The sequence below is a fragment of the Anticarsia gemmatalis genome, chromosome Z (genome assembly GCF_050436995.1).
Source record: "Anticarsia gemmatalis isolate Benzon Research Colony breed Stoneville strain chromosome Z, ilAntGemm2 primary, whole genome shotgun sequence".
In the NCBI taxonomy this organism is placed as follows: Eukaryota; Metazoa; Arthropoda; class Insecta; order Lepidoptera; family Erebidae; genus Anticarsia; species Anticarsia gemmatalis.
Genome location: NC_134776.1, coordinates 20772676 through 20795214, shown reverse-complemented (window position 1 = coordinate 20795214; position 22539 = coordinate 20772676). Strand labels below are relative to the sequence as shown.

At 33.4% G+C, this 22539-nt stretch overlaps 1 protein-coding gene across 2 annotated transcripts in view; it reads right to left on the bottom strand.

Moving 5' to 3' along the window:
- Window positions 1-21656, bottom strand: part of SCaMC (Short Calcium-binding Mitochondrial Carrier) — an 83860-nt gene extending 62204 nt beyond the window's left edge. The window contains exons 1-5 of one of the 2 annotated variants that reach the window (XM_076134336.1): window positions 21180-21656; window positions 17775-17901; window positions 12282-12369; window positions 12043-12069; window positions 7791-7902 (exon numbers count right to left, since the gene is read on the bottom strand). In XM_076134336.1, coding sequence (XP_075990451.1) covers window positions 7791-7902; window positions 12043-12069; window positions 12282-12369; window positions 17775-17901; window positions 21180-21353 — 528 coding nt within the window. In that variant the 5' untranslated portion in view covers window positions 21354-21656. The remainder of the gene's footprint in view (window positions 1-7790; window positions 7903-12042; window positions 12070-12281; window positions 12370-17774; window positions 17902-21179) is intronic. The other variant, XM_076134337.1, reaches the window with a different exon arrangement.
- Between the last annotated feature and the right edge of the window lie 883 nt (window positions 21657-22539).

Genomic DNA, 22539 nt, shown 5'->3' with positions numbered 1-22539 from the left:
TATCATTATAAAGCGACCAAAAGTCATCGAGACGAAAGAAAAACGTATTCAATCCCTTTTATATCCGTTAAGATTAAAAATGTAAAAAACTCATAGTTTGTTTGAAGTATTAACTACTGTTCACGTCCAAACAGCAGAATAAACTTGCTTAAAATATAGCATGGCTATAGGTTAAGGTTACACATTAAGAAAAAAAATAGACTAAGTACATATTTCCGTAAAAAATCACGCGTTAAGCCCTCGGCCATAAGCTAGCATTACATTACAATCATATTATGTAGCAAAAGTTTCAGTTACTTTAGTAGTATTTTAGCCGATATATTAATAAACATATTTGTTAGTTTATTACTATTTAAATGTAGCACTATCAGCCCTGTACAAACACCATCTGCGTCAGTAACTCAGTAATAGTGATCAATCACGACTGTGGGCTCGACTACTGATCCTGCAAGCACGTCATCATAGCTGGATTATTCTGGATGATAACACGCATCGTATGACCTAGATATAAGAGACGATTTTGCACTGGTTCTGTCGCACTAAAAAGTAAAAAGTTGGTGGCAGGAAAATCCGAGTCTTGGTGATTAGGAGGAAAGCTTTACAACAGTTTTGAGGGACTATTTTTGTTCCATTTTCTTCGTAAATATTTTAAGAATAACGATAGATACAAAAGCAAATGATTGGAGAGATTTTTGCTGGTTTAGCGAAACGATACTTATTTAGAGGTAGTGAAGCAAGTAGTGAAAATGTTACGTGCGTATTGGTTACCTCAATAAATAAAAATATTTTCGACTATCTATTTCACAGTAGTGATTCTCAGTAGCATGTAAGATCACAGATTCATAAATACTAATGTTACGTAGTTTGATATATGGCAATAGTTTCATGTCCTATTGCACAGGACATACTTAAATGCAAAGTGAAAACACAACAAATACACTTCCATCATACATCCATACTAATATTATAAATTCGAAAGTAACTCTGTCTGTCTGTCTGTCTGTCTGTCTGTCTGTCTGTCTGTCTGTCTGTCTGTCTGTCTGTCTGTCTGTCTGTCTGTCTGTCTGTCTGTCTGTCTGCCTGTCTGCTACTCAATCACGCCTAAAGTACTGAACCAATTTCCATGTTTGGTATGGAGATATTTTGATACCCGAGAAAGGACATAGGCTACTTTTTACCCCGTGAAAATGACGCATTTCCCGGGAAAATTCAAGTGAAGTCAAGAAGTCGCGAATAATCAATATTATAATGACATTGAAATAACAAAAATCCGTTGTCATGGCAACTGTTTTAATGGCGGATATGCCTTAGCGCGACTTCGTTATATTAAGAAATATAAATAATTTTGAGAATATTTTTCGTGAAAAAAAGCATATTTTGTTGTTAAGGAATAATTAAGCTTTGTATTAGTAAAAAAAACGTGAAATAATTCAGTAGTTTTAGAGAAAACACGCGGACGTATCATACAAAGTTTTTATTAACTTAAATGCAACATTCTTTAACGAGCTGTGTTAAACAACTGTCGGACATGTCATTCCTTATGATTGATTCTTCCAAACTACCTTCACACAAGAACTATTGAAAAACTTTGATGAAATTTGGTAGACAGATCCTACTAATATTATAAAACCAGACACAAAACAATTATTTGTGGATCGCACAAATAATCTATACTTATCTATACTAATATTATAAAGCTGAAGAGTTTGTTTGTTTGTTTGAACGCGCTAATCTCAGGAACTACTGGTCCGATTTGAAAAATTCTTAAAAAGTGTTAGATAGCCAATTTATCGAGGAAGGTTATAGGCTATATATCATCACGCTACGGCCAATAGGAGCAGAGTACCAGTAAAAAATGTTACAAAAACGGGGAAAATTTTGACCCATTCTCTCTTATGTGACGCAAGCGAAGTTGCGCGGGTCAGCTAGTTGAGTTATAAAACAGAAAAGTAAGATTATTCAATGAATTCTATGTACATAAATCAAACCCAACGGTCATGTGACGAGCATGCATAAATGCAGAAGTGAAATATATACAGTGCATACATATTATGTAGATGGTAGTTATGTAGTCTTTACGCACAGGAAGAAAACGTGACTTTTTGTATGCAGGAGACTGTTCGCGAAACATTGATAATGTAAGGTATATAGCAGACCGGCAAACACATTGATATGTAAGGACGATTGTTTGTGGAGTGATGGACCTTCATGTTAAAGATTTTCTTTGATAATAGAGGAAGGAAAATGTCTTAAAGGAAGTATCAGGAAATTTCATAAATGTTCTGGAAGTTATCACCACAAGTTCTCCATACACCACCACCATAGCAAATAAAAATTCTGAACGTTTCAGTCCACATCCCGCGCTTAGGCTGCTTAGTGGGCTCAAAGCCTAGCCTGTCCTTTATCAGGGAGGAGACCCTTGCTCAGCAGAGGGACGGTAAAAAACAAACACAGGTTTCAGGTGGGCGATTTTCACTGTTGAGGCAGTATTGGCGTTTAAAAGGAATTATGAATGTTCGATGGTTTTGAAGATGATCTAAGATTAGAAAAGTAAAGTATTGTTAGGTATTTTGTGCTTCTCATTTTAAGTTTTTTGCAAATTCAGGAAACTGTGTTCTGTACATTCATCGAATGATAATTCTAATCTTCCACCGAATTGTTCATTCATGTTGATAAGATAAGTGGTTGAACGATTGTGATGACTTGTAAGATGAATGAGCGGTCATTATTGTTAAGTGAACTATTTAGCTTTTAAATGCTTTGCTAATGTTTCCAAGCACGTTATATCCTCGTGCCGAAGACACAACACCATTACTTGTAGGAAATCATAGTAACAGACTACAATATAGAGCAGGTGTGAACTGAACTGATGCTAACCAATAGACTGAACCAAGGATCTACGGTTGGTGACACCAGCTAACGAGCTTTTGACGTTTCTTATCTATTTTTCTATAATAAGCCTTTGACGTCTTTAGATATCTTTCTATAATATTATATTTAAAAAAAAATGGAGTACTGAAATGTATGTGCGCGTATAAATTTTGAACAACTTAACTAAATTGGGTAGTTCTTTCATAAATATGTTTGTAACTGTCGGGACCAGGTTTGTATGTGATCAATGAGATCGAAATTCCCACGGCAATGGAATCAATGGGATCAAATTGGATACACAGATGAAATCGGACCACTGCGCTGGTTACTTATAAAAAGAATCCTACAAAAATAGTGAGAAGTTTTCTATAGAGATTGGAATCCCCTACTATTTTCTTGCACTCTGGCACTTTTTCAATACAATTAGCTAATTGGTAATTAATTCAAAAGATGTCGAGCTTAATAATTGAACTTACGAATATTAATAAGTGCAATACAATTGCTTCTTATCAAAAACATTATTTTTAATAAAATCTGATTGAAATAATGACAATAAGTGGCTTTAACCTTCGCGTACTAGTGTTAATGGCCGGCTTGTTATGTAAATAGTATAATATTGAAATGATAACTGCTTAGTAACCCGAATTGTAGAGAAACTGTAATCAATTTTACAGAACCCATTAACATCGTGGGAATTTACAAACATACAAATCGTAATCATCAGTCCTTTCTTCAAAATATCTTGGAGTCGGCTCCCAGTCTCACCAAATGCAGCTGCATACCAGTATGTTACATGGAGCGACTGCCTATCGAACCTCCACTACCCAAGTTATTTGGGTTATAACACGATATTCCTCGGTAAGACTGGTTGTCAGACTTTCAAGCTTCTGACTACTGGTAACGTATTAAAGATTTTTGAAAGTAATAGCCGAGACCCACAATTTAACGTGCCTTCCGAAGCATGGAGGAACTCTGTACTCTTTAAAATGTCTATATAGAAGTCAAAACCGGCTACTGTTCGTTTATTATTTTAGGATTTTTACAAAAAAACTGTGAAGAATTAACCTAATCTATCCATACGATCAACAGATACTCTGAACTATCAAAGCGTCTTAATCATTCATATATTTAATAGTCATGCTAAAAACGAGTCACACATATCATTTTTTATCTGGATGATTGGCGTTTCTGTATATATGGCCAGAAACAAAGAATAATTAAATTAAGGGTTTAATCCACAAGGTAAAAGGAGAGCTATTTGCTTCTGCTAACAGAGACACACTTAGAAACGTACTAAATTCTGCTATTCACATAAAGATGCTGTCTACTAGATACATAAAAAAGAAATCATCAATTTACGAAACCATTCATTTGCCAATTCCTGTTTGAATTACCGAAGATAAATACATACAACTGTAGCTCGACTACCGGCAAACGGCTAGGTATCGAAAAAAATATTAAAAAATAATAATATAAATATTGTTTGACAATCGGTTCAGCGCCTCTAGTGGGCATGATATAAATTATTTTGGCAGTAGATTTTAAACGTCAAACTCTCGATACTCGACAGTACCGACAGTAGAGAATTGCACTACTGCTAGTCAAAACTAGATTTCCTGTTACAACAAAGAACGAAAAGCTACATATTCCTATTAAGGTAATAAAAAACTTCAGACATAAGCCCGAACTACTCAAAGTTACTATCAGGGCTTGCAACTATCTCGATTTGTTTATTATTGTGGAAAAATCCAGTGCATCAATAATACGGACTTATAATCACTGGTCACGTGTAACACACGCTGTAAACAACATTTTGAATTCACAGATACATCGGGAGAAATGAAATTCAAATGAGTTAATAAGAACTCGTTTCAGGGCTTTTAGGTCTTAAGAGGTTTCGGCTGGGACGCGGAGTATCCGATTGGAGGTACCGCGTCCTAGCTACGTTATGGTGACCGTGGAAGGAACACCGTCAGGTTTTAGTCGATATGCCCAGCCGGAACGCCTAGCCGGCGGGAGAGCCCGAGAGAACCCCGCTTTCTTCCCTGGGGCGGGACACGCAGTAATGCAATTTCCGGACGCAAAAAAAAGATCTTAAGATGTTTATTATTTCATAAAAAATGGCGTATTGAGAGGGGGGGGGGGACCTTTGCTCAATTGTGGGTAGAAGTGGCTTAAATAGATAGATAACATAAATTTCTTAATCATAAGTCAATCAAGATCATCTTTGGAACGGATTTTTAACAGTCGAAGAATTTTTTAAAAATATATCATTTTTTAGCATTTAGTAACTGGTTCTTGTTCTCTCTAATGTTTATTTTGCATTTCCAGATTTGGAGACCTAATTTTCTTAAAAGGAAAAGAAAAGACAACTATCTAATTCAGATGTGACGGGGATGCTGCCTGCCAACTATTTTTACCAAAAAAGTTGCGTCTTACTAAAGTTTTCTTTCCTCAACAGGTAATAACAATAATAAACAAACGATACTAACACTATCTTGATAAACTTCGACCTCCATACAATACAAGCAACAGTGACGTCACTATGACGACAATCCCAGTAAAAATATTTTGTTTTATTTATAGCATTTATTTATAACGCATTTACATAAAAAATAGTTATTGGATAAGAATAGCTTAAGATTTAGATAAGTGACGCATGTTTGTCGCAATGTATGTAGGAATCGTTATTGTATGTCTATATTAGGAATAACTTAGAATAGATGGGTCTATCTATTCTGTCATCAGAATTTTTGTTTGAATCTTTCCTTTATATTTTGTAGGGGATAGGTATTATAAATACAGTTAACTCCAAAAGTCGCTGAGCGACTTACAATTATCAAAACCCCTTTAACAATATTATAATCCATCGGGTCATAAATGTGATTGAAAATTAGAATCAAAAACAAATCATTTATTAATTTAGGTCAAATATTGACACTTATGATAGTCGTTACAATTACTGAATCTACCACTAGCTCGCGGGGTACACAATTAAAGAAAGAGGAAAGGTTAGGATACCTTATTTGTTTACCCGACGTTCGCTACGTAACGATCCTTTCACTACGAAATTTTAATAAATACCTGAACAAAATCAGGTATAAAGAAGAAGATTTCAATCAATTTAAGATGGTTTTTCGGTGAAATAAGATTTATGCTTCGAAATGTAGGGTAACGGAAGATATAATTTGGTCAGAGACTTATGGAAATGTGGCTGTATGTTCAACACTTGTATAGTAAAACGAATAAGTCAAAACATTTCATACATCGTCAGATCTTTGAGAAAACCTTATTTCGTCCGCCACAGTAAACTTCAGTAAGGTCAATGGTCATGAAACTGTGTACCTTGTTTACTTATTATTTTACAATATACAAATGTGATAAGATGTAAATACGCATATATTTAATTATATTTTATCTATTGTAGGTAATTACTTCGACGAAAAACTCCAACTTAAATCACGTATATATTTTATACCTAGTAACGCCATCTATGATTAGACTATGGTACTAGTAAGAAACTTTGAATGAGTTGATTTAACTATTTGAAATTATGTTTTGAAAAAAATGTATATGTACTCTGAATTAAATAATAATACAATTAGAACTGACTTTTAACTTACTAACACACTGAAATTATTTAACAATTGTTAAATATTTTGTTCTAAAGTGCTCGAAAAGCGCAAAATCTTTATTTGTGCTCCGATTCAATCTACTGTAAGTCAATAACCGTAAACCCTATCAAACATGCAAAATTTAATCCAAAACAGCTTAATCATTTAGCAGCTTAATGCTAAAAAAGAGTTCCATTCGTATTCTTAAACACAGTAGAAACGTCAATCTTCAAAGATAAACAAATAACATTGACATTGGCCGTTGCTTTTATTAGGTCATATTTTTACATAACCTGACATATCTCTATATTGTCAATATTTCGTAACATTGATGCATTGATGTATGACAATAATCGTACGATTTCTCATGATAATCATGATTTTTAAAGCTATTTCGATAACAACAGTGATGGATTACATATCAATATTATCAAGAAAGTGTGAAAGAATGTTCTAGAGAATTTTGTAGTTCATATGAAACCAACACAATTGATAAAAGTTTAAAAACTAAAATGAATCTTTATTAATTGTGTTGGTTTCATATTAAAAACTAGTTCAAATTCCCACGTTCAATGTTACCCAAATGATTCAAAATTACCCAAGTTGACTGTACTAAAACAATCACACTATGGTTATTATTAGAACATGTAATTTAACTCTGTGATTGAAAGGTTTTAAATATTTGCCATATTACACAAGGCTATAGGCGATTTTTGCAGTCGTTGCAACTATCCAACGAGTGCCGCTGTCAAGCGGGCAAAGGTAAAATGCATGTTGCGCGACAGTAATCTCAATTTGATAGCCATACAACGTAAAATAGTAAAGCTACAAGTTCGATTCCCGATTTCATTTAAATTATCTTGAGGAGTACCTGTAAAATCTGCAAATTCGAACCAGACAGGTCTTTGAAAGTTATTAGATATCGCTAGTTACTCGTGGATGTAAGACTTAGAGATCGCTTTTTATTTTGAGATGAACATGAAATAAAAAGTCTTAGAATTTAGTCTTAGAGCTTACTTAAACTTGAGATTTAAATCGGGGACCGTGTATGTAATGCTAATTGCATTACATACACGGTCCCCGATTTTCTATCACAATCGACTACCGATAACCGGCCCGTCATTGAGAAATTTTATAGAAAATCTGATCAGCGCCTCTGACGGGCGTCGTAGGAACTATTTTGGCAATTCATTCTAAATGTCAAAATTTCGATACTCGACAGTAATAACTGTACAGAATCGCGCTACTGCTATACTTTCAAAGACCTCCTGTTTCGAATTCGTAGTTATAAAGCTAAGTACTCACAGTCGAGTGCCTCCAGAAATGTATGAGCGAGTGTATGTCCGACGCCGGAGCGAGCAGCAAGTAGTCCCGCCATTCGTCGTAGCTGATGTTCAGACTGCCGTCCTGGTCCATCCTGCGGACAAACTCCGAGAGTGAGGGAGACAGCGACACCCGGTGAACTCATGCGCCAATGTGATGAACACCCGACATGCGTTTTGAATGTTTTTGAACTTTTGTACATTGCGTTTTGGTTTGATGGGTTTATTGATAGATTCCCTCGTTTAAGTCCCTTAAGTTATTAATAATTTGTTTTTGATACCTGATTTGACTTTATTTCTCGAATTTCCGTAATAAGCTTATTTAGTAATCTGTTGTTACATATTTATAAAATTAATTAAAATCATAATGTGTATTTTTTCTAATAATTATAATTAGAAGGATTGAATTAACTACTCCATATAATAATATGCTACTGTTTGTTGTTATGCTGCTGCTACTTAACCATAAAAAAATAAAATAATTGAATTTCACTTGCCTAGTAACAAAAAGTTTAAAGTTCGGTTCTACCCTAGTCAGTGGTATTGGTGTTGTAGATAATTGTCGAAGTGCGTGTCGGATCACGTTAACTCAAAGAACTACGTATACCTACTTATTTATTAGAAATATACTATTCTAGTTAAAGTTCAACTACCTCTGACTACATACTGTGTACTAGAAATATAATCCATACTAATATTATAAATGCGAAAGTAACTCTGTCTGTCTGTCTGTCTGTCTGTCTGTCTGTCTGTCTGTCTGTCTGCTACTCAATCACGCCTAAACTACTGAACCAATTTGCATGAAATTTGGTATGGAGATATTTTGATACTCGAGAAAGGACATAGGCTACTTTTTATCCCGGGAAAATGACGCATTTCCCGGGAAAATTCAGGTAGCGAACGAAGTCGCGAATAATCAATATTATAATGACATTGAAATAACAAAATTCCGTTGTCATGGCAACTGTTTTAATGACGGTTATGCCTTAGCGCAACTTCGTTACATAATATTAAGAGATATAAATAATTTTGAGAATATTTTTCGTGAAAAAAAAACATATTTTGTATCATCAGGCTACGACCAATAGGAGCAGAGTAACAGTAAAAAGTGTAACAAAAACGTGGAAAATTCTGACCCATTCTCTCTTATGTGACGCAAGCGAAGTTGCGCGGGTCAGCTAGTTGGCTATAAAAGAGCTTTGTAAAAATAGAATTTAAACATTTTAATACTAATTTCTGTAAATGTCTATTAGATTATTGCACGACATAATCTTTCTCCCATGGCACTCTCGAAAACGATACTGTGAATGATTCATATCACAGTTCATATTTATTCTTTATAGTAAAATTCTCAATATAGTTTTTTATAATCTCTATCTTTGAATTAACAATCAATATCAATACATATCTCATCGCTCGTAAAAATCATTACTCTTCTTAATCAAATAACTTTGAAAACCTTCATTCGATCAACATACTGAAGGTGCCTAATAATTTATAAGAATTCTTAAAAACATTCATTCTGATCCGACCAACATACTGAATATGCCCAATATTCTACTTCAAAATTCATTTATCTTAGTTACACGTTATCTATTTCTCAATGAGGCTCGAAATAACTTAAACACAGTTTTAAAAACAATACAATTTTCAAGTTCGATCTCTTAATTGACGCAAAAAACGCTTTCATATATGAATAATTAAAAGTCAACGCGACAAACACGTATAGCCTTTTAAACGTTTTCAGCCTTTCCGTGTAATAATTTATTAACTAAGTGTAAGTGCGTAATGTGTTACTACATGAATGCTTTATATTATTTACCGTCGTACGGTACTACGGTTGGTTCCTACTTAAGTTAAGAAGTGAGGAGTTTTCAATAGTAGTAGCACAAGTGTGCATTTATGTAGCAAATTAAATCTATTTTTTTCTATTGTCGGAATAGACGTTAAGAACTGAAAAGAAGGAAGCCTACTGTATACGAAATGTAGGGATTGAGTATAGTTATAAGTAGTGGGTATTACGATTTTTCAACATAATCCAAATATGTTTGAAAATGTGACATAATTCAATTATCTATTTCCGTACCGAACATTTCTGAAAAAAATCCTTTCAAATATACAGCTAATCTTCTTTATCTAACTTTTTCCAACAGAATAGAGGCAACTATGTGGCCGTAGATGCCGTACAAAATATAAAATTTAACATTTTTCACATCGTTTACCGTCGACGGTAAACTTTCACAAGTGATACTATTGATAGTATAGTGATAATATTGCTCTACATCTATGATCGTGAGTGGCGTGGTTGTTCAATAAAGCCTATGATGTGCCTCGATGGTACAAGTAAGGCCAGTGACATCGATAGCCTGGATGACTGTGATCTATGTGACTTTATTACTTTTTTATTTTATTTACTTTTTTAATACATTTCTGTGTTCTATTATTGAAATACTAACATTATAAGGATTAAATATTTGTATTTATGTATGTTTGTATCAAATTAGCCCAACTGCTGCATTACCATAGATTTAGGCACTTGATTTAAGCTTTTTAAATTAAAAAAAAAAAGGATCCCCACTAAAACTACAAAATAAATCTCCACCGCTGCGAAGCCGGGACGGACCGTTTCAAATATAAGTTATAAGGCTAAATTAGTTTATTTTTCGTACACTATGCTCTTACTATGTGAATAAAGAATTATTGTGATGTCAAAATTTCGATAAGAACCTGATTAAATACAGTGTCTGTCTATTTCTCTCATGTACAAAATTGAAAGTGACAAATCTTCGTACAACTAATCAGAGCTTCTGCGACGTTTATAATTAAAACAATATAATTTATGGACAAGGATGTACAATTGTTTTGGATATCCTATTCCTATTAGATCTCTATGTTATCCTATCCAATCAAGAATGTATGAAAAGAATCTCGTTAAAAATCTTAAGCTGATACAGGCTACATACTTAAACGGTGAATTTTCAATGATCATAAAATGCTTTTAATATGATATCCTTTAATTAGTTATGAACGAAATGATCTTTTGTTAAATGAATTTACCAGCATACGAAATTATTTTTAGCGTTTATCAACCAATGAGAAAAACCACACGGCATGTGTCAAATCAACTCAAAACGGAATCGAACAGCCTACCTACGCAGTTTATATTTTGCAGCACTTGAAGCATGTGATCTTACGATGTTTGAGTCCATGTTGCTTGAATATTGTACAAAATATACTATTTTAAAAGTGTCTCTCCGATAGTTACTTTTTTACTACTAAAAAAACTAAATTAAAAATGTTTAGAGTAAATAAGATTGCTTATGTGTTCATTATATGTTATATTATATGCAGCTATAGTTTAGTGTGTTCATAACTCTACATATCTGGATCTCGCATTAGCCCAAAGAAATAAGTAAGAGAGTTTTAAAATGATAGTAATATAAATATATAATAAAACTATAAGTATTAATTGAATATTTTAAGATAACAAACTTAAACATATTCTTAGAGAAAGAAGAAAATACAGACAACTTAGTAAAAAAACTATAGTAACAAAAAATCGCAGAAAAATAATATAACTTATATAATAAAAAAGTAACATCGGTCGCTTTGCCCAAAAACATTATGGAGAATCAATATAGAAAAATATTATAAAAATCCAAGCAACATGCACTTTTATATTTTAATTACAAAACCTAGCCAGTATGGTACTAACCCAAGGTTTCTGAGGTACATATAGCGGTAGTTTATCTATTCAATAGCGTTTAAACTCATATAAAAAAACGCAATTGAATACAGTCAACCTGGGTAACTTTGAATCATTTGGGTAACATTGACAGTGGGAATTTGAACTAGTTTCGATTATTTTTTCATATGAAACCACCACAATTAATAAAAGCTTGCAAAACAAAAATAAACCTTTATCAATTCTGTTGGTTTCATATGAAAAAATAATCGAAACTAGTTCATAACCCCATGTCAATGTTACCCAAATGATTCAGTTACCCAAATTGACCTTAGATAAACTACCGCTAAATGTACTCAGAATCCGGGCTTATGATGATTAAGATTTTAAATTTCGAACCTAATGACAGCTGTCAAACGTTATGTCAAAAAGTCGGTCGAAGGTCGGATGGCATTCAGCCTTTTTTTTTATTTGTTTAATGGCAATGTTTGAAACATTAGCAAATGTTTAGCGAGTCTAAGCCACAGTCTACTCGTGGTTTTCGACTTACCACCAGAATATTGGCCAAACAGCTTTTCTGAAACATTTTATTTTTTATTGTTTTTGTTAGTTTTCACAACTAACGGGGTTTTTGGCCTTGTTTATTTAAGACTTATTAGTTAAGTAAATAATACACAAGAATACCTATTAAGAAATAGAAATTCGCTTGCGCTATGTGCTATAATTTAATAAAAACAAATCGCAGTGCTTTAAATTAAAGTCGCTTTACTCTAAAGGATAAAATCTCACCTTTTCAACAAGTTAGTTGCTTCATTTCTGCCTATCGCAATTCCCAGATCTGCAAACGCCGAAATGAGCTCCTCCAAATCCACTTTGCCTGAAAACAAGGGAAAAATCACATTCAATTTACTTTTACAATTATTGATGATGTCCGATATATTATTATGTCGGATAACTTATCCAATTGATAAAAAGTATAGTCAAATCTGTAGAAATTACATAATAAGCTGACAACGCCTATTCGGTAGTGATAAAACATCCTTCTTCTTATCGTATGGTTAGTGGCCAAACCTAGTGTCAAAGTAGTTCAGACCGCTCAAGGACCTTTGACTGGCTAAACTTAAAACATGAATGACATACTAAAATGTTGGCCCAAAGGTTGGTATAATAATTGGATCAAATGTTGGTATGTTGGTGATGTTGGTATGTTGGCGTGTTAGCAATGGCCGTGACCGTGTATCGTTCGTTGTGAAGGCTTCGAGCACGAGTATAGAACCAGCTGAGTACTTGAACGATAAGATATTTGTGTTATTTCTATTAAATTAATGTTGTTGCCTGGAAATTAACCGTTAGTTAGCTATAGTAAGTACATACACACCAAATAACGCCCTTTTTCTATAGGGGTAGACAGGGACTACAAAATACCACTTGCTAAAAACCCCACTATTTCTTATTTTTCATTTATTTCACTTTAATTATATTCACATCCCTACATCTTGTCATACAGGACCTTCGGTTACGATTACTACACACCTGACCCTTTTGCAGGACATCGCCAAAATAGTATACAGTCTATTGATCTGAAGTAAATAATTAACTATAACCATACCTTTTAAAAATAAAAACAGTAACAGTTTAGTTTTACAGTTCAGTAACAATTACGGTCAAACAACCAATAAATGTAACATTTTTATTCCACTGGTTACATACTGAGGATAGTGCTACGATGTTTGATAAACATTAACTATGATCATATGATTTTCATTTAAGTCATGTGATAGTTGACTTTTGTTTCTCATGAAGTAAATTTAAATACTTCATGTATTTTCTAGTAAATGCTCTCTAGATTTGTTATAGCTTGCAGATAGACTATTAAGTTAAGATTATAGAAGAAGTTAAGATGACGGCTTAAAAAACGAATTAGAAAAGCCTTTCTAGAAGTTTTATATACAATCCTTTCATTAACAATATACCAAACCTACGACCTTCCCGGTAGCCACATAAAGACTATTTTAACTATTGCGCTATGAAACAAAAACTACAAATACAAATTAATTTTTTTTTTATATAGAACTGACGGTATAACTAACATCACTGTCAGTGTGATATCCAAACAGTTCATTTAATGTATCGACATACAAATACAATAGTCAATTACAAATGATTGATAGAAATAAAACTAGCGTGTGGGAGGCGCGATAATTAACAGCGGGTAACAACGGTGACGTCACTAGTGCTATTCCATTATAATGTGCTATATGTAGTTTGTTTTGTGTGTCAGTCTGTTACGCTTTTATGCGTAAACTGTTATAGCGATATTGGTGGCACTTTATTAAATATACAGTGTGAAAATGTATGTACATAATGTGTTATACATTGTTCGTTCTGTGCGTCCGTCTGTTTATCTCTTATGCGACTGTTATGGTTAACTGTTATGGCGATTTTGATAGCACTTTATTAAACATAAAGTGTGAAATAGATGTACATAATCTGCTATACATAGTCGATTCTGTGTGTAAGTTAGTATGTTATTAAGTTGGTAGGTTGTTAGTATGGTACGTACAGCGTGAAAACATGCAAATTATGAATATCTAGATATCACCCGCAGCTTCGTCTGCGTGAAAAGATTTTCCGAGGTGTTAATCTAGGTTATAAACTATCTGTGTATCAAATTTTTACTGTAATAGTTGATCCATTCAGTATTATTTTCGTGAGAGACAAACGTACATACATCCATCTATACTCACAAACTTTCGCATTTATAATATTAGTAGAAATTAATATTAGTTAGAAATCTTACTACCTAATCACGTTTACTGATGTTGGATTGTATGAATGCGATAAGAAAACAATAGATTTCTTTTTCATTTCCAAAGCGTAAATTCACGACATCAATTAAATAAACGTCATATAGGCTTTCTTTTATAACAAGATACAGCCATTGTAGTAGCAATCCCAACCACAATATGATAGTTCATATAGTTGACTGCCTGTCAAATCAACTATTCTTTATGAGATTTACATTTTAGTATAGAAATACAACATAGTGACATCACATGTCGTACTTTTCTGGGATCATTTGAGCACCTGAAATGCGTCAGTCTGTAATAATTCAACCATTTTCACGAAAATAATTAACGCCCTTTTTCTCCTTCTCAGGTACTTTTTCCTACAGAAAAGACAACAAAACCAAAGACCTCTTAATCACAAGACGGCTTTACTGCTCAACTATTAATTACTTTAGTTAAGAATTGCTTTAGTCCCCCGGGAAAAGAAGAAAAAGAAACCTTATTACCCGTCCTACATTCTTTGACTTCTGTTGCTATTTCCCCACGGACGCAGCCGCGGGTCGCAACTAGTCACTAATGTAGTACCTAGGTCATCTGGCCGCGTGTCTAATTGTCAGCACGATATGCATTCATAGTAATGGATTATTCTAATATATTCTGCTGTCATGCTATGTTTAAAGGACATATACTACTAACTTTGTTTTCTGATAGATTATACTACCTCTAGCTTGGTTAGTTACCCAGGGGATACATTTTTGTATGTTACTAGCTGACCCGGAAAAAAATGTTTTGGCACTTAAATTATTATTTTTTCCTGTCCTATTAGGAGTTACTAAATACGCCTCGCCAAACTGTTTCGAAAGAGTTCGGCAATACGTACATTACGTAGGTACATACTGTTAGATTATGTAGACGAGAATTTTATAAATTCGATTTTAACAATAGGATAGTTTATCCATTTAATTCGTATATTAGGAATTATTACCTATAGGGAAAACTATGCTTTGTTTAATTCGTATTGTAAGTCTTTACAAATACACAAGAAACGGCAAACTGTTGTTGTTGTTTGTTTATTAAAAAAATATTGCGTGCGGGTACTTTAAAAAATCAATAATACAATCTGAACCTATCATTTGCAAATCAGTAAAAGGGTTTCGACATTTGAACCCAATTTAACACGGTTGTACCGAACCGTCAACTTTCCAATGCACTTGCAACTTTGTCAATCAGAGTCAAAATATTTGACCTCAACGATTTGATTCGATTGTGATTATAGCGGTCAGCCATTAAGAGATTCAATCATTTGGCTGTGCACAAACCGTTTACAAGTTATGTATGCCTAGTACAATATGTAGGTACCTAGTGTGTGACTCAGTGAATCCCACCTTATGAAGCGAGACGGCATGACGTCACGCAATAGTGACGTAATCAACACCATATGCTGACAGCTGAGAGCGATAACTCGACAAGTTTAGAACAAAAGGTTTACTATAACGTGAATAGCGTAGTGTATTTATGGAGGAATTTGGAACGCGCCAATATGCGATAAACAAATGGTTGACATACTACATTTGGTTTTGAAACTTAGTTATTTGGTATTTAAGAACTGATGCGTAGTACTCTTAACTATAATTGGGAATAGGTACTGTATGACAAGATAAATAAATGTGAATGAATAAAGGAAGTTTGTAAGGATCGTGTTGAGTGGCATTCTTTTCTGACTCCCCCGATGGGAACAAGGCGTGATTTTATGTATGCATGTATCTGTATGAAGGCTTATACAATAGGGCATTTTTTATTCGATAGGTTTTCTTTTCGGTAATCCTAAACTACCCACCAAATGAAAAAGGTACTAAAATAGATTTGAACCAGACTTCATACTCATGAATATTTTAATTTATTGAAGCTCGCCTCTAAAAAAGGTCGATTAACGAAACATACGATTCTGACCTTTTCAAACGTATAGACGATGCCGTGACTGTACTAAACTACCTCCTACCTAACCATGGGATAGAGAACGGTTAAGTTTAGACCTAAGTATTAACACGTAAGAAGTATACTAAACTAAAACCGGCCTAGTGCTAGTCGAACTCGCGCATGAAGGGTTTCGTACTGTCATCTGCTGAATTTGAAGTTTTGAAGATTATACCTATCCTTTTTTAATATAAAGCAAAAAAAACGAACATATCACGTTTATTGTATGGGGACCCATTAATGCTTTATTAAAAAAAAAATAGTATTTGTTGTTATAGCGGCAACGGAAATACATAATTTGTGAAAATGTCAGCTATAATATCACTGTTTATGAGATACAACCAGGAGATAGACAGACAGTCAGACAGCGGAGTCTTAGTAATAGGGTTCTGTTTTACTCTTTAGGTACGGAAACCCAGAAACCGCTTTAAAGTAAGTGCATTGACCCTTTGGCAAGCAATATGAGAATAATTTGATTCATGAAAATGTCAGTCGACTATTGCTAGGGTAGTATTTTCTGGAGCGAATAGTTGCCAAGTTCCAGAATTGGGCCGCGGACTAAAAGCGTAGTAAGTATATGTAGAAGTACGTTAGATAACGACCGCCGTACTGTCTACTCTCGTAATTGATTCATAATTACTTTCTTTTTAATATGTTAAGTGGTATTTTATACACAAATTGTGCTTTTGTTTCAAAAATTGTATGGAGGATTAAAAGCTATTGGTAACGCGTCTTTTTATGATATGAAAAAGCATTTTTTACGCTTCATCGTAAAGTCTATGTTTAATAAGCAAATTAAGTTTGTAGGGAACGTCGCGTCGTCTTAGTTCTATGGGAAAAAGACGTGATTTTATATACGTAGGTTAAGTATCCAAGTATATGTGTTACTATATCCTTAATAGTTAGGTAAAATATTGTGCTTTTCAGTCTCATGTCACCAAACTAAGAACTGGATAATTTCGTTGGAGGAAAATTCAATAACATTCTAGATATTTTAAGCCAATTGCCTCTGGGATATTTTATGCACCAGGTAATATTGTTAAGTGGGAAACCCGTTTGCCAACCACAATTGAGAAAAGGTAAAGTAAATTAAGTGGTACATTTTAGGCTACATATTAAATGCGTAAATAAATGTAGTTATGATGATTTTAATGCCATTAGAAATATCCCAATGATTATGTTTTTAAATAGTTTACACCTTAGGGAAGAAAGGAGAGAGGTGTAAGTAAATTCCTTTCGAAATAGGTGGAAACATGTGAAGTAAGATGTGAAATTATAATATTTAATGTAATAATTTTAGTAATGTAATCCGCACTGGGCTTGTGTGGTCTACTCCAGGCCTAACCCCCTGTTTGGGAGGAGACTTTTGCCAAACAGAGCAAAAAATCTTAATGAACCGAAAGAAGTTAGTTGGTTGCTCGTGGCGTTCTTTGTTTTCTACCTATCACCGTGAGGAAAAAAGGCATGATTTTATAAACGTATGTATATAGAATAATTGGCGAGTAGTAGTAATAATTACCGTCTTTATTCTTGTCGAGATGAGAGAACTGGAGCCTGAGGTTCTTCTCATGTTCGCGTACATAGTGAATGAACTCGGACAGAGTGACATCTCCGCCGTCCTTCCAGCCAGACTTTGCCAGGAACTTCTGAAAACGCCATATTTAACCAATGTTAGAAAAAAAAACATCTTTTTGAAATCAAACAACAATATTCTCAAACGCACTTAATTTTAAGTCACGCTCTAAGTTATAACTATCGCTACAACACACGTCCGTCAAGGTAACCAGGCGGGCTAACACGAATCTCAGTTGACAACTATTTGAAAGCCACTATGCTGCAGGTACATTGTTTTCTCCCTTAGATTATATTGATTAACATTTTGCGTCAAAGCAGCAATGAACTGAATAGTGACCATCAATTTGACGTAAAATAGTTTTCAAAAGAGACACTTGTGAAGCCTGTTGGACAGCACCAGTCTTGACTGTAACTTAAAATTTAATGTCGATTGAGTATTCGGTAGTAGATTACAGAGATCTTACGGCAGTTGTTCCATAAAAAGATGTTATTCTATCAAGTGAAACTATATATCATAGGCATCATGATTTGAAATTAGATTAGGAAAAATAGAGACAGTTTTTCATTGCGAGACCTTTACCGCAATACTGAAAAAAGTTATTCCTAGATATGAAACAACAGCTGTGGATAATAATTCACGGTATTAGACTGCTCGCAATTGTAGTAGCCACATATTCACATGATAATGATATACGTAGGTACGCAATGAACCAGTGAGTTTAGACATAGGAAATAGCCGGGTCCTATACACCCATATCTCACAGGATTACTCTTGGCCATTTTCCTAGCTCATGGATAAGTGTTAGATAATCTATCCAAAAAACAAAGTGGCAACAAATGTGTGAAAAATATGTTCAAATTCCACCTTATAACCTTACCAATACTTATTTAAGAGATGAAACTGGCCATGAGATTTTTATGGATAATTCTTCTTAAAGATTTCTGCAAGGTTTTTATTTTATATTGTCTTGAACTAGTGATAAATAACAAATGCAGCAAGGCAGTACAAGTGCTTCCTTATAATACTATTTATATCTTAAGCCTAGTTACATCACAATAACACTGGTGTGAAAGATGTGAAATAAAAGGCTTTTCTTTGAACGTGCCTGCAAATATTTGAACCGGTAAGATCTTAGCGGTCTCAATTTTACAGTTCAAAGTAATTATTAATTATCCAAAATAAAAAATTATATAAATTTTGATCTTGTCTGTGGTGTGGTCTTATAGGTTTTTGTATGCCAGTAATATAGAAACTAACATGCAATGTGTATTATTAAGAATGGTAATAAAATGGTGACAGGACATGTGTTTTTATGACCTTTATATGAAGCAATGCAGACTATGCAAGTTTAATATGTAATAGTTGGACATTTTATTAAACTTATGTAACAAGTTAATACATATACTAATCTTCTACTGATATTATTAATGTGAAAGTGATTGAGTTTTTTCTGTATTTAATAAAATTCATATTTAAAAGTGAACCGTAAAGGCAAACCACATAGGAATAATAAAATAAAAAGCTGAATCTATTAATAAAATAGCATACATTCAACCACTCATCGATTCTCTATGATTATTAACCGTAGAAATAGTCTATGGAATAATTTATAGGCATTATTTTTTTATCAGTAATCTACTATGTATAAAATATAGAATATTAATATGAGTAATGTCACATTGAAACAGGAAGTTTAGTTTAGTTTTAATTACTGTGTGCATGCTTTGTACGTGTGATGCTCATCAACAGACGGTCATAATGTTCTATTTAATTAATAATATGACAGCTGTCCATTTATTATGGGCTAAATTTAATTTGATCGCGAAAAGTCATGATATTATGTCTCCTTTTAAAAATTGGTTGAAAATTTCGAAAATGTACTTGTTTTTACAACTTTTAACCAATCAAGTATAGATCAGATATTGATGAGAGTGAGCTCGTTAATAGGTAATGTCTCGTAATGTAGGGTAAAATACTCTTTTTTTAATACATGAGAGCAAAGCCATGCTGAAAATGTCTTTTGGATAAACATCGTTTTTTGATTAATAAATTACCAAATTAGTAACCACTAAGGATAATCATTTTATAAAGATTTATAGTCAGCTTAAGGTTAAGTAATGATGTAATGTGTGTTTAACATTACGGTTTGTGTACTAACCAATATAAATGATGTAATAAGAAAATAATGGTGATAATATTATTGAGACAGAGATTGACATAATTAAGTTACTTATTACTTTAAAACTGTTATTAAATGGTTATTTTATGTCTATATGGTGGTCAAAATGGGGTTTTATATACATTTTAATATCATTGGTGCTTTTGTTAGTACATAGACAATAATGCAATGTAGTAATACCATGAGGAAGTAGATTGCAAATTTTAAAACTATTGTTCTACAAGTAGGTATACTATTGAAATGTTTAATGTAGGTACCACTAAATGAGCACGGAATTTGATTAATTATGACAATAATTATATTATTACTATGAAGTTAACTTAAGAAAAAGTTTGATTTATGTAGTCAAAGATCTTCTCATTCATATTTTCCTCATTCTGTTACTTATAGTATTTAAGCCTTTTGAAGGATAAAATACAGGAAATACAATTCTTATTCATTTATACTATGACTTATGTAATGTATGCTAGATGAATTTAAATAGAGTTCATCAAAGAACTAACAAATGCTTTTGAATTTGTTGATTGCTATCTACAAATACATTGTTATTTAAATAAATCTCAGAGATTGTGGTGATAATGCATTCTACTTTACATAATACATTTTAAAGAGTCTGAGGATGATGGGAACATTATCTTTTGTCATCAGAATAAATAAATCTTGACATGAGATTACAATATCAGTGATTTATCTGTTCTAACTCCTTCCTTTATCAGGCTTAAGACATTGTATGCATACTATAATGAAGTTTAACAGGCCTATGGTAATAACACATTTTTGATCAAGACATGTAGGGTTTTAAAATAAAATCGCGGCGTGTACGAATTATAGTGTAGGTAATAAGCACTGGCCATACATAATGGTACTGTGTTAGCAAAATGTAGATAAAAAAAAACAACATGCACAGTAATGTCAAAGGAACTCAGTTTGAAATTAAAAAATGTTTTGTGACCGCACAATAAGGTTTTACTTTAAAAGAAAGTTAGGTACACTAGCAAGTGACAGGCACCTGCAAAGAAATCTCTCTTGTTAAAGAAAGAAAGTAGGGATAATATTGAACATCGAACAGCGAAAAGCGCGGCTTACGTGTCGACAGGTAAACGAGCGTATCATCGGAAGGTGAAACCGTTAGCTGGAGCACAATTATTAGGAAATGTCTACATTCTAACCTCTGCGTAACTCCGGTTAATGTGTGGAGCCAACTCCTTGAGGGCCTTGGACAGGTCGTGGATGTCAATCTTCCCATTTCCATCGGTGTCTAATTTAGAAAATAGCGTTTCTAATCTTTCTTCGTCTTCTTTTGGTAATTCCTCTAGCTCCAACGGCGGATGACAGTGAACCATGGTGTCTGTAGTTTGCGTAAGTACTGCTTGTTAAATAACAAGATAATATTATTTCATACGTGTACGTATGGGTATACATAACTCTGGTCTAGTTTAATAAATTAAAGATATTCATTTTTACAAGAAATATTGCACTCGTTTTCCGTCCAGTCGTTTTTGACAGCTACTTGCTGCCGCACTGCTGCACACACTCACACGAATACTCGCGAACCGTATACCGTGTCCTACTAATCGACAATAGACTGAAACGTTTCTGATGAGTAAACAAATATAGACCTTATAACGCGAGCGTTAAATACCACGAGAGCTGCAGGAAAACTTTCTTGCGACCGATATTCATGTGTGCTCTAGTTTCATTTTAGGCCAAGATCCTGGAGTAACGCCATCTATTCCTCTCTAAGGAAACTCGTCTAAGGCCGTACAATATTGATTTTGTATCAGCAGGAAAAACCAGAATATTAATTATATTAAAGCAATAATTTAACTTTGTTATGTAATTTTCATGGTAGTATTTTTTGCCGGAGATAGAAGTTTTATTAATTTAAAACTTTGAAAACCCTACCTCTTAAATAATTCCTCCTTAGTATTTTGACACACTGGCAGCACTCAATAATTATTAATTTCAAGAAGTAATAATAAAGAAGAGTGTTTTAAATTAATAACACAAGTTTCATAACCACTCAATTAAAACAGTTTTGTTTTTAAAGTTACGAAATGTTTTGATTAGTTATGTTGTGTTATGTATATTGGCAACATTACGCCATAAAAATTCACGGAGTACACAACAGATGGCAGTAGTTACAATGTCATTGGCAAAGTTATTACAAAACACATTTAAAAGTTTGTATGAAGCATAAAAGTTGATAAAATTCGAAGAAAACAAACTAAAATATTACACAAAATATTCAATTTTTTTACTTACATTTTTGTCGAGATATTTTATAGAACAAGCGACCGTCGTGTATGAGATGTTTGTCAAAGTCAAGTTAGTCAACCTTAGCAATATGTTCCTGTAACGATATGATTGCATGTAGATATCTATAACATAGGTTCAACAATAGATTAATTTATATGATACGCAGCGAAGGTGAGGACTGCTGATTGATTGTTAAATGTTAGATGACACCTCGCAGTATCTAGATAAACAGGTAGTTGGTAGGTAGTTACATTGCTACGGAAACCGAGT